Source organism: Macrosteles quadrilineatus, unplaced genomic scaffold (assembly GCF_028750875.1).
Source record: "Macrosteles quadrilineatus isolate MER2022 unplaced genomic scaffold, UCM_ALF_1.0 Scaffold_8__2_contigs__length_117827958, whole genome shotgun sequence".
Taxonomy (NCBI): domain Eukaryota; kingdom Metazoa; phylum Arthropoda; class Insecta; order Hemiptera; family Cicadellidae; genus Macrosteles; species Macrosteles quadrilineatus.
Genome location: NW_026542601.1, coordinates 91,304,164 through 91,317,419, shown reverse-complemented (window position 1 = coordinate 91,317,419; position 13,256 = coordinate 91,304,164). Strand labels below are relative to the sequence as shown.

At 36.7% G+C, this 13,256-nt stretch overlaps 2 protein-coding genes across 7 annotated transcripts in view; one reads left to right on the top strand and one right to left on the bottom strand.

The window, feature by feature from the left end:
• The window catches only part of LOC129001725 (uncharacterized), a 73,713-nt gene extending 67,463 nt beyond the window's left edge, over window positions 1-6,250 (top strand). Inside the window, exons 15-16 of the mRNA XM_054429133.1 lie at window positions 4,772-4,915; window positions 5,332-6,250. Of these exons, the coding sequence (XP_054285108.1) occupies window positions 4,772-4,915; window positions 5,332-5,412 (225 nt within the window). The 3' untranslated portion in view covers window positions 5,413-6,250. The remainder of the gene's footprint in view (window positions 1-4,771; window positions 4,916-5,331) is intronic.
• Window positions 6,251-7,551: 1,301 nt separating this feature from the next.
• The window catches only part of LOC128999955 (sal-like protein 3), a 123,437-nt gene continuing 117,732 nt past the window's right edge, over window positions 7,552-13,256 (bottom strand). For 5 of the 6 annotated variants that reach the window (XM_054426750.1, XM_054426751.1, XM_054426754.1 and 2 more), the window contains 3 exons: window positions 12,474-12,619; window positions 9,951-10,124; window positions 7,552-9,345 (listed from right to left, as the gene is read on the bottom strand). In XM_054426750.1, coding sequence (XP_054282725.1) covers window positions 9,097-9,345; window positions 9,951-10,124; window positions 12,474-12,619 — 569 coding nt within the window. In that variant the 3' untranslated portion in view covers window positions 7,552-9,096. The remainder of the gene's footprint in view (window positions 9,346-9,950; window positions 10,125-12,473; window positions 12,620-13,256) is intronic. The other variant, XM_054426752.1, reaches the window with a different exon arrangement.

Here is a 13,256-nt window from a genome sequence, read left to right as displayed (position 1 = left end):
CTGTATAATGTGGCTACTTCTTTAGATACATTCTCAATGCTTTCAACAAACATCTTTGCGGCATCTGGACCAAAATAATCGATTGGGTCCTTATAATCACCCTCACTATATACAACATACAATGAGAAACTGATGGCTTCGTGAGATTGATATTTTTTGGTATACGACTTATCATCCGACAACTCGGGATCACATGACGCTATGGGCGCTAAAATACTTTCAAAATCGGCATAGCATACAAAGGGGACTCTCATCTTTTTATAATGATTGCGGAAATAAACCCGTGGAGGAAAATCCCCACTCTCCGTAGTAATCATTTTTGGCATTTTTACACGTATAGGATTATGATTGTTGCAATTTTCCTTGTGTGTTTGTAGTAGACGCTCCTCTCCAAAATGCATGAGGCAACGATTACATATCCATTTTGTGTGTGCTTTTTTACTGATTTGAGCACTCACTAATCTACTTAAGTTTTTTATCCAACAATAGTGAGTATTACCTCCTGCGTTTTTTAAATACAACAAATTTACATGTCTGTCTTTTTCATCTTTAGTTATGTATAATGGATATGTAATGTATTTTGATTTATTTTCCTCAGTTTCTTTGTCATTTTTCTTGTTGCATCCGGGATAATCTTCAAAGTATTCCACATCATTGATATTTTCTTGTTTTTCACAACCATACACATTTACAGAAACCCCCGATCGTTTTTCAAATTTTACCACATCAGTCAATGCTACTGGAAAATCAACATCTTTCAAAGCATCATCGAATTCGTGTTCATGTTGTTTATATTTTGTAACTCTTTGAGGATCCTTTGCAGCAGGATAAAGGGCTGATAAAACAGACCACAAAAAACACTTCTGTTCGTTGTTTCTCACATTTATTACAGCCTCTTTTTTTCTTATTCCGTCAGGTAATTCGATATAACTCGAACCCCTGATTGGTTTGTATTTATTTATGTACAGCTCTAATCTGATAATTTTGCTAAGTGACCAACCAGAACCTTTTTTTGAAAAATCCTCCATATCCGCTAAGAGATCCCCCATAGCAGTCTCAAAATATTCTGATAAATCACTTGCTAATAAAATAGGTTCATATTTTGTTTTGTAATTGAACTCTGCAATTTCTGGATCCCTCACATAATCAATCAGCAATACAAATCTAACTTTAACTTCAGATGTTTTTAAGTGGTGTTGAATTTTCTCAACAACTAAACTTTTAAGTCTATTTAAATATGTTTTGGGATCTTTTATATTATGATTGTTTTCTATTTGATAAACATTCAATCTCCTCTTAAATGCACGTTTGCTAAGAGTAATTTCAGCATCAGTAGTCGGAGGATAGTTGGTATTTGTTACAACCTTCTTCATGCCGGAATAAATAGAGGCCGCAGTATTATATATTTTGTTGAATATTGAAGGCGGTATAAATTGAGTACCGGAAGGTCTAAACCCATTTACCGATCGTATAACCTTTTTTGGAGGCTGCCCTTTAGGAGTCGAATCAGGCGGAGGTTTACGTTTTAAGCTACTAATCCCACTAGTGCTGGGTTGGGGTTCATCTTCATTAGAAGAAGCCAACCGATTTGTTATAGGCTGGTGTATGGTTGGATTTTGTTTACAATTTTCAACATGACTAGAAAGATAGTTTTCACTGAACAATATTCTACAATAATCACATGGCACTTTAGGATTCCGATTAGGATTCTGCGGACATATTTTCTCATGTCTTGATATATTAGGCTTAGAAATAGATTTCTTACAATATAAACACACCGTAGTGTTGGCCATCACCTCTATATAGAGAACAATATTCTCACAACCAAATAAATTATTCAACAAGATAGCAAAAGACTAATTAAGAACATGTTTTAATTATCTCCACTATTGATTCAACTTTGACCCCACAAAATAAAAATATATTGTGAGTCAGAGTAGTTATAACTCTAGACTATACACACTCACTTAACACGCTTCACTAACACTTTTATAACACAACTAGCAGTTCAAGCGTACAGCATACTCTATATAGGTTTCTTGCTCTAATCTAGATTGTTCTATGGTCACATGTCCGACTCCAATCTAGATTATTCGATGTTGTATCATAGTGAGTAACGGTTATTCAAGATCAACATTCAATAAATATAAACAAAACTGGACTTCGGAGATATTTACAATAGCACGAATTCTAAACACTAGACCGGTTACTTATAGGATCGCCGATCAAAATGGCGAGGAAATTATAGGCGGATTCTATGAAAAAGAACTGCAGAAGACTGCTCTCTGAATTTCTGAGGGTGCCTCGAGTCTTAGTCCAGACATTCAAGTCCAAAGACTGAACCCGCTCTGGGGGGCTATTCAAGTCCAAGGAATGAACCAGCTCTAGAAGGTTATTCAAGTCCAAATACTGAACCCGCTCTGGGGGGTTATTCAAATCCAAGGAATGAACCAGCTCTAGAAGGTTATTCAAGTCCAAAGACTGAACCCGCTCTGGGGGGTTATTCAAATCCAAGGAATAAACCAGCTCTAGAAGGTTATTCAAGTCCAAAAACTGAACCCGCTCTGGGGGGGATGTACCCGCTCTGGGGGCTCTCATCCTCATCCTGCGCTCGAACCGGCTAATACATAACTACTATTTAGTTTATTTTTTCTTATCCACCATAACCATTCCACGTTCACCTTGCATCATGCAGTACAGGTCTTATGGAAGAAGGTTGAGCTGACAATACTGGAAACATCATTTTTATTGTCTTGATGATTGTGCCAACTGTCCTCGCAATTACTGGTGAAGACACTAAAAGAAACTTGACTTATTTTGTCTTTATGGATTTAATGTATTGGTGTTTTAACACGATTTATATTTTGACTCTGGCACAGTAAATTACTATAGCAGTAAGAAAGGGTAAGAAAAAGAGTAAAAATGGGAAGCATATCTTGGGACCTAATATGTTTAGGACTAGTAACGTTGCTGAAACACCAATTTGAAATACATGGCCTGGCTTTGGTGCTCCGTAATGCATGGTGAACATGGAATGATGTTAACTTATATTGGAGATATTGGCAATTAATAATGAAATGAAGTGGAGATGAAAACAACACAGCATAGAGCTGTGCGGCTGTGATTGGCTGAGGTGCTACATTTGTAAAACTAGATATGATAGATTGTGTGTCTATGGTCCTCAGGAGATGGTACAGCGAGGTGAGGCATTGCCATGTCCTACGTGTCATGTGGTGCTGATGAAGAAGTGGGGCTGTGATTGGTTGAGGTGCTACATGTGTAACACTAGATATGATAGATTGTATGTTTGAGACTACAGTTTAGTCTGTGGTCCTCAGGAGATGGTACAGCGAGGTGAGGCATTGCCATGTCCTACGTGTCATGTGGTGCTGATGAAGAAGTGGGGCTGTGATTGGTTGAGGTGCTACATGTGTAATACTAGATATGATAGATTGTGTGTCTGTGGTCCTCAGGAGATGGTACAGCGAGGTGAGGCATTGCCATGTCCTACGTGTCATGTGGTGCTGATGAAGAAGTGGGGCTGTGATTGGTTGAGGTGCTACATGTGTAACACTAGATATGATAGATTGTATGTTTGAGACTACAGTTTAGTCTGTGGTCCTCAGGAGATGGTACAGCGAGGTGAGGCATTGCCATGTCCTACGTGTCATGTGGTGCTGATGAAGAAGTGGGGCTGTGATTGGTTGAGGTGCTACATGTGTAACACTAGATATGATAGATTGTATGTTTGAGACTACAGTTTAGTCTGTAGGAGATGGTACAGCGAGGTGAGGCATTGCCATGTCCTACGTGTCATGTGGTGCTGATGAAGAAGTGGGGCTGTGATTGGTTGAGGTGCTACATGTGTAACACTAGATATGATAGATTGTATGTTTGAGACTACAGTTTAGTCTGTGGTCCTCAGGAGATGGTACAGCGAGGTGAGGCATTGCCATGTCCTACGTGTCATGTGGTGCTGATGAAGAAGTGCGGCTGTGATTGGCTGAGGTGCTACATTTGTAAAACTAGATATGATAGATTGTGTGTCTATGGTCCTCAGGAGATGGTACAGCGAGGTGAGGCATTGCCATGTCCTACGTGTCATGTGGTGCTGATGAAGAAGTGCGGCTGTGATTGGCTGAGGTGCTACATTTGTAAAACTAGATATGATAGATTGTGTGTCTATGGTCCTCAGGAGATGGTACAGCGAGGTGAGGCATTGCCATGTCCTACGTGTCATGTGGTGCTGATGAAGAAGTGGGGCTGTGATTGGCTGAGGTGTTCCATGTGTAAACCTAGAGATGATAGATTGTGTGTCTGTGGTCCGCAGGAGATGGTACATCGAGGTGAGGCATTGCCATGTCCTACGTGTCATGTGGTGCTGATGAAGAAGTGGGGCTGTGATTGGCTGAGGTGCTCCATGTGTAAGACTAGATATGATAGATTGTGTGTCTGAGACTACAGTTTAGTCTGTGGTCCTCAGGAGATGGTACAGCGAGGTGAGGCATTGCCATGTCCTACGTGTCATGTGGTGCTGATGAAGAAGTGGGGCTGTGATTGGCTGAGGTGCTCCATGTGTAAGACTAGATATGATAGATTGTGTGTCTGAGACTACAGTTTAGTCTGTGGTCCTCAGGAGATGGTACAGCGAGGTGAGGCATTGCCATGTCCTACGTGTCATGTGGTGCTGATGAAGAAGTGGGACTGTGATTGGCTGAGGTGCTACATGTGTAAGACTAGATATGATAGATTGTGTGTCTGTGGTGCGCAGGAGATGGTACAGCGAGGTGAGGCATTGCCATGTCCTACGTGTCATGTGGTGCTGATGAAGAAGTGGGGCTGTGATTGGCTGAGGTGCTCCATGTGTAAGACAGAGATTTGCTGGGTAACTCGTGGCCCTCGGTGGGGTCCTGGGGTAAGTTCAGCAATTTTTTTTTATTATGATAACTCATTATGGTTCAATCTCAAAAGTATGTAATTGAATTGAGAGAGTGTTATAATTCAAAGTGTCAGATTAAAAGAAATATTAGTCTAATGAACATATAACTAAGTGAAATGAGTTACTTCTTGATTAGCATCGTACGTGTTATTGAATTACCTGAAAAACAAAAAGATGTACGTCTAATATCACTTGTAATAATATATTTACATTTATACTGTTGACTCACTCTCTATTCGACACTCATTCTTCACTCATATTTGAAATCAACTACCCTCAGTTGTGTCTCTATATTAATTAGCTACTTAGTAATATTCTTCCTATTTTCGCTTCATATGTCTTTTACTTTGAATTTTTGTAAATAATAGATTAATGTATTGTTTTTTATTCAGGGCAAAGGTGACACTTCGGCAGGTTGTAAATGTGGAGTGAACGGAGTCAAATGCCACCCCAAGTGTAACTACTGTCATTGAATTTTCCTCTCAACTGAACCAACGAAACTAGTCCTCGCAATTGTGATTGCTCCGTATACTCGGGTTTGTTTTGTATATTGTATTATTAGATAAGGCTAGCTGTTAAAATACAATCTGTTTGATTTTTGACAAGTGTAAATAAATTTGAAAATTGGTTAAAGGCATAAACCTTGATCGGTAGGATCTTGTTATCCAATGTCTCATCAACATTGTTATTTATTTGTTTTAACCACAAGACTTGAGCTAGTATTAAAATCTTTTATAAATTAATGTTTCAGAGATTTTTGCAATTTTGTTATGATTGTCAAGTGTCTACATTTTTAACCTAGTGAAACTGAATCACTGTTTACTAATTAAAATCTTTTACTTTAAATAATTGTTATCACAATTCAATGTTGGTGTTTTTAGATAACTGAAATACCCAACACTTCCAAGAAGTGAAAAATGTACTGGAATATTATTTTCCTCTAATTCTCCGATGCTCACTTGAACCAAAAATGATTATACTCATTCTACTTAATATTTCTGCCAAACTAATGATAAATGAAACTAATGCTCTGTAAAGTTATACTGTATTTTTTTAGATAACAGTGTCACCTTTGAAACTGCAACATCCATCCTCACATTTATACAGTTTATAAAGAAAAAAAGCAATTTTATCCAATTTTCTCAATGACATAAAGTACATAAAAAATTAGTTTTGGAGTATACAGTATAACACTTTTAACAAGGTTTAAGATAAGAGTGTAAATAAGTTTGTTTGCAATGGAAGTTTTTTTAATACTGTCAAGTTTATTGCTTGTGCGAGACATAATTAAAATATTTATATATGTTGAGATCATTGTTTTCTTTAACCCACTCTTAGATTCACACGTGTGTTCCATAGAGTTATTTATGCTTCTTCTTATAATATTTCCTATCGTCATAATATAGGTTTACACATAAACCTGAATGTTTTTGTGGACACACTCACACACAGGAAGGACAAAAAATTGGCAAAATGCCTGATTGGGATTTGATTTAGGAACAAATAGGATTGGTAAGGTAAGATTAAATCACTGAAAAATCTAAGAAATTCGGTTTAACATAAACTTTAAGTGAAAACAAAGGTTCTATAGAAATATCTGGATGAAAATGTTTAAGAAAGTTAGAAGTTTTATTTATTTTAGTAATAGACATGTCACCAAATAAAAGGCAAGTTGAATACTTGCTTATGAAAATCCAGGATCTCAAAACTGCCCGAGATAATATGTGTTCTTGTTTGTATTGTCATATAATTTGCTCAGATTTGTGACAAGATTGACAAATGCTGGACACATGGTTTTAAGAGACCCTTCTTTCAGAGATGAAGCCTATACTACTTCCTACAATTCTCTAAGATCCATTCTGATGCAAGTGTGACTGCGTATTCCTCTCAGGTCTTTTAAATTTCTTCAACGGATGTGCAAAAGGAGCTACAGTCTCTTGATCTGAGTAAAAGTCCTGGCCACTAAAAGCCTGGTATGGTAACTATCATTCTTATAAATTGTGTTCCGGTACTTGCAACCCACTTTTCAGTGCTGTTTATGCCTCCTTGAAATCTGCAACTGAATTTCTATTGAATATGAATACTCCCAACTAGACATATTATAGTTAGGCCGCTTAGAAAACGACCTGCACGCTAATGCTAAACCAATGCTGGAGGAGGTCGCTTTCTAAGCGGCCGAACTATAGTGTGAGCTATAGCATTATTTATATCACATCTATCAGTTACAAAACTAGGGGAAAAACAATTTTAGGCTGTAGCTCATTCAACTAGGTTTGTTTGAATAAAATATTTGCTACAGCTGGTCTATACAGATGGAATGTCTACTTCGGTATACTAAAGTCAATGGCTATATATAATCTATGGTTGAATACTGATGAAAATAAACAGTATCAGCAAATTGGGGAACTACAATTTGGGTTTGGTGGGACCCAAAACAGATATTTCGACCAAAACACAAACTAAAAATGTTGACAAAGACAATACTTTCTTCATATACTATGTATAGCGACTAGCGAGAAAGTAAAATTGTTGAATTGTAAGTAAAAGTCAATATAGATTACTTGACTGACAGGAAAAAAGGACTAATAAACAAACAGTTGTGGTGTGTGATAACTTAAATATTTAATAGTTTTTCATATAAGGTTCTTATGTATAACTTGATAAAAACTCTTGATTTTTTGTTTGTGCAAAACTACTCTGTTGTGTTGCATATTGCGTAAGCCGACAGTCCCAAGTCCATAACAAATGCTAACATGTACAGTGTCACATACGAGTATAAACAAATAACTGCACCTTAAATATACAAGTTTGGTGTGAACTAAACAAATATACAATACTCAAACAATCTGTGTCTTATGATATTTTTCTTTTGATTTTTTAGAAAATAAAATCTGTAGAGGATTTTGACACGTAACTATTACTTCTGACAGTTTAACAATATTATAAGATAAAACTATAAACTGTAAACGATGTTGCACCAACAATAATGGTCAGTTGTAAACTTATGTTAAGTTAGGCTACTTATTAAGTTAAATGCAATAGATTTGAAAAGTAAATGTAAAACGGATGGTAGATTATACTGTTTATTTTGAGCAATCAAAATCCTCTCTAAATTCAAATGCAAAAATATTGATCCGCTACTTCAGTCGAACATTGTAAAAATACTTAATATTAGTTGAGAAAACTGATTGTTTAATTATACGTTTACAATACCGCAACAAATACTTAAAATTCAACAGAAAACTTTAAATACAAACAATTTTATGAGAACAGCTATTAAACAATATTAAATATCGGTACTTAACAAGGTTCAAACACAAAATGTATACAATTAATTGAGAACAGGAATTTTAAGCTCGATAATAACAAAAAATGCAATGCTCAAAGGAAAAAGTAGAGTTAGGAAAATAATGAATTCCTGAGTTCTGAAAACTACATTGTTTAATATTTTTGATTAGTCACTTAAAAATCAACAGCGTTAAAATGATATGCTTTAATACTTGAGATCATAATCCTAAAACTCTGTCGTCAATAACAGCCTCCAAACGAAGCTTTCTGAATAAATATGTAGAGTAGTCGGACAAACCGAAGGCGAGTTTAATATATAGATACACAACAGTCTACAGCCGTACACAAAATCCTATGTACACAACAAAACAGGGAAGATGTAAAGTAATAGTGACAAACACGGGGTAACAATTGGAAAGTAGCTGTCCAGAATAAATATCAACACTGAATTTATAAATATAATTACAGACACACATTCCACACATAATAAAAAACAGTTACTTATTCTACAAATAAAATGTCGGCCGACATCGACTGTCTTTTGTTATTTACAAAATTAATCTATCGATATATTCATAAGGGCATACGGACGCTAGTTTAAATCTCTCTTTATACACACATAGTACAAATAAGTCATAAATAATATCACTAAATAAATACATCCACTGTCCGACCCCTCGGAATGGAAAACTAATCAGGGGAAATTATCACAGGTGAACGAACGGGGAACTAAAACCGATAAAATGCCCGACACTTAACACTCAATATTGTCCCTCCGAGCTCGGTTATCTATAAAGACTAGTTTCAAAATAGGAACATTGCAACCGCACTGGGGTTCCTTCGGAGGCAGGTTAAGTCGGGTAGAAGGGTCATGCGGCCAATCCCTCCCCTCGTGGTGGAGGTACGTGGGCCGGGGGAGAGTCGGGGGCTGTCGGAGGCTTGCGGTCGTAATGCAGGTCCCACAACGGAGGTGTGCTGCGATGCTGCGGTGAACCGAGAGGCTGCTTCTCAGACCCTGGCGACCCAGGTTTCATCTCCAGAGCTCTGTAGCCTCCAAACCCCAACAGACCATTGGACATGTTGCTTCCTACGTTCTGGATGACTGAGATCTCGTTTAGCTAAAAACAAGAATGATTGTTAACAAAAGATACTGCAGATATTGCATTTACTTTGGTCATAGTCTAACAGTGTTTCCCAACCTGTGGTACGTCTATCACTTGTAGTACGCAGATGCCACAACGGTAGTCTGTGGTGTCGATCTTAGTACAAGTATAATACGTCAGGATTGTTAGAAGGAGGACGGGATTATTTAAACTTAATGACAATTGTGTAACTGACAAATCAATTGCACTCAAGTAATATAGGAGAAAATAAATCTCAGTACTTCAGTTAGGTGCACCCTTCACCATTTACAAAAATATAAACCTTCTCTGGATCTTTTGATTTGATTTGGTTCAGGAAAGCTCTGCTAGGAGTTGGAAATGATCAGGACTTTTTGGAATGAATTTTGTTTTGGAACAGAAGTTGGCTTCTTATTTTCAAGCAGTCTTCTTATTGAGGTTTTTTCATTAGTCTACCGCTAAAGAACAATATCCTGGGTACCGTATATGTTTTGTCTGTTTTGGGTAACACTGGTAATGAAAATCATGAGACAATCAATAAGAAAAATCAATTAAAACTATTGTATCCCTTGAATAAAAAGAGTAGTAATATTTTACTTTACCTTTTGCTGCATCCCGTTAAGGAACGGTGCTGGAAGGTATGGATAGAAAAGATCCGGCCTGCGGTGGAGAAAGTCGGAATCCTTGGGTGTGATTGGCAGCGGCGGCAAATCTAGGGACATGCGGCGGCCGCGTCGTGAAGCACCGTTGGTCCACATATGGGTACCCATGTGTACCTACATTAATAACACGTGTTAGATTACAGGTATCATGAAGTATATTGTACAACTATGCCTATACATAATTACAAGAATAAATAATGTGATATTTTCATTAGTTTAGTTTTCATTAGCACTTTTGTTTTCTTTTCAGGAAACTAAACCTCTAGGTGCCTGACATAATTGGTTTCCTCTGTTCTCATGTTTGCAAGCTTGTGAGAAAGTACTATCTATGATGATTACTTGTTATTAACATGAAAATTCAATTATAGTTCGGCCGCTTAGAAAACGACCTGCGCGCTAATGCTAAACCAATGTTGGAGGAGGTCGCTTTCTAAGCGGCCGAACTATAGGTCATATATCCATCCTAGGGATTTCCCCAGCTTGTTTATTTGTGAACAGATAATAGTGAAGTCACTAAATTGTCAAATAAGATGATAATTTTTTTGTCCTAGGACGCTAGGCACGAGCCTGGGATTGTTTTTCACATTACTTCAGGCTAGACCTAGGGGTTGCAGCATTATCACTTAGATAAAATCCATTGGTGACTTGGCGGGGATCGAACCCGGGACTGAAGTCCCGCGCTCTAACCACTACGCCAGCTCGCAGCAACTAAATTTATTTTAGTGAGAAATGGCTGATATATTCAGCTACGGATACTCTTATAGCTCGTTCAGAGTATTTAATTTGAAAGTGCAAGGACAATTTACAAGGTACTTCAGTACTTAAGGTGTTATACCTTTAAAGAAATAAGCAATAAACTAAAAGAGATTTTTATTGGTTTGTAAAAATTCTGGTTAGGCTAGGATATTATGTTTTTGAGCAACAGTTTGAAGTGAATAAGTTATCCAGGAACCTTAAACCTCCCTTATCATATGAATGATTTCTCTAGTATAGAAACATAAGAGGAGCAAGCTGGTCTAGTGGTGGAGAACGGGGCTTCAGAGCCCAATGTCATGGGTTCAAATCTCGGCCATTTATACCAATGGATTTTATGTATGTGATAATGTCACGACCCTCAAGGACTAGACTGAAGTAATGTGTAAAACAGTTCTGGGCTAGAACCTAGCGTCCTAGGATGTGAAGGTGGGACAATGTATAGAAACAGAAACATATTTGTAATTTATTTTTGGAAATTGATCACTAAATATTTTGGTAAAAACAGCAGTAATTTTCCAAGAAATTATAATTCCTCATTGCAAAGAGGAAGTTTTGGTTACTAGAGTAGTAACACATTGATTTCTTGTAACTACGTTAAATTGCAGTATATTTTGATTTAGATGGAAGTACTCCTTTTTTTGTACCACTTTCTTTGTAACACTTTCCATGTACCTACTATGTTTAACTGTACAACCTTTGTCCCAAACATTGGACTATTCCTAAATATTCTCAATTTGTGATCAGGTAATAACTTATTATTATAGGTCCTTGGATTGTTTGTATTATGGATCCAATTTGGAACTTTTTAAATCCTATTCCTGAACGGTTAAAATGTGTTAAAAAGATGGTTTTAAGATATCATATTTTTACTTTCAAGATGTACTCATAACACAATTTTGTTTTGAGGTTAGTAAAGATTATTTCACCTCGAAATCTTAAAGTATGGGTTCAATGCAGCTCAATCTAACTATAATCAACTGGTATACATGTCTCTAGGGGTGGTTTAGCAAAAATTCCAAAAATAATTTCTCTTAGACCTAATCTTTATTCTTTTTAATGTAAATGTTTTAAATATTTATTGAGAGTATTAAATGATACACCCAAAAATATGACTCAGTTAGAACAGAATTTAATCTATTGATCAATAACTATGAGGTACCAATATATAGTTTAAAAACATGCAAGAGTAAAATTGTATGGTTATTTATTAGGACAGCAGGCTTGCCTGAATGAGGAGTCCAATCTGATGCAAGAAATACACAAAATCAACATTTTAACACACAATTTAGAATATTTCACTTTTTAGAATTTTCTCTTCAGCACCACAGAAAACGTACTACTATAACCCAGAATGCCAACCGCATGGTAAAAAGCATTAAGCGGTTTGAGAGAGCTTTGCCTGTCAAACCGTAGGCAGCGCCACCAGCGTTGCCATGCTACCATGCGGTTGGCATTCTGGGTATAGTAGTACGTTTTCTGTGTCAGCACTCAGGTAAGCCTTCTAGCCTAAACAAATCTGTAAAACCTGAACTCTGTAAGATGTAACCTGTTTCCTGACCCTTCATCTACCTGTGACTTGCCAATGGCTTAACGCCCACAGTCTCCAGGTAGACGAAGGGTCGACTCCCGAAACAGGTTTCTTCATACAGACTATAGGTTCTTGTGCTCTATGTTACATCCTTAACCTCAATTTTAAGGTTAGTTTACCTTGAGGTTACCCTTGGTGGTGAATGCCTTGTGGCATATTGTGCAGCGGAAGGGTTTGTCTCCAGTGTGCGTTCTCATGTGGATCTGCAGAGCCGAAGACGACGAGAAGTTCTTATTGCAAACATGGCACAAGTGTTTTGGCAAGCCTAAAACACACACGCGCGCACCAACGTGCGGTTAAAAGCTGCACACATTAATGTAAAGCGCTCTACGCGCGTTTGGTACAGTTGGGTTAGGTTGGTTCAGGGTTGCCAAATCACTGGAACCATCGAGCATTGCTTTTCTAGTTTGACGGTTAAAAAAATGCTAGAAAAGTTCTGACTGTGAGTAAGGTTTTAGTGTCAGTATATTTGGATTCAGTATTCCATTATTCCATTTGATTTAAGTTTCTTATATTAGTTGTTTGAAAAATAAAAAAAAATTGATACAACTGTTTTTTTATATAGAAATTGTGGTGGTGTTTTAATTTGTTAAACATTAGACACTTTTTTTTAGTAAAGGTTGTGCGAATTGCATAGGTTATAAAATTTACTGAAGTTTTCAGTGAATTTCAAAAGTTAGATTTAAAAAAAAATTAAGTTTTATTAATACAATATTCAAAATTGGCAAACAAACTTTAAAAAAATATAGTGACACTGAAACATTTTAAATTGCATGCTTGATTATTTATGTATGAATAACTCGCATGTACAAAACCATTTAAAAAACTTTAACAAAAATTTTAAAAGCAAATCATAAAAAACCATAACCTTAAAAACATTTTGAAACCATAAAACATGCTTC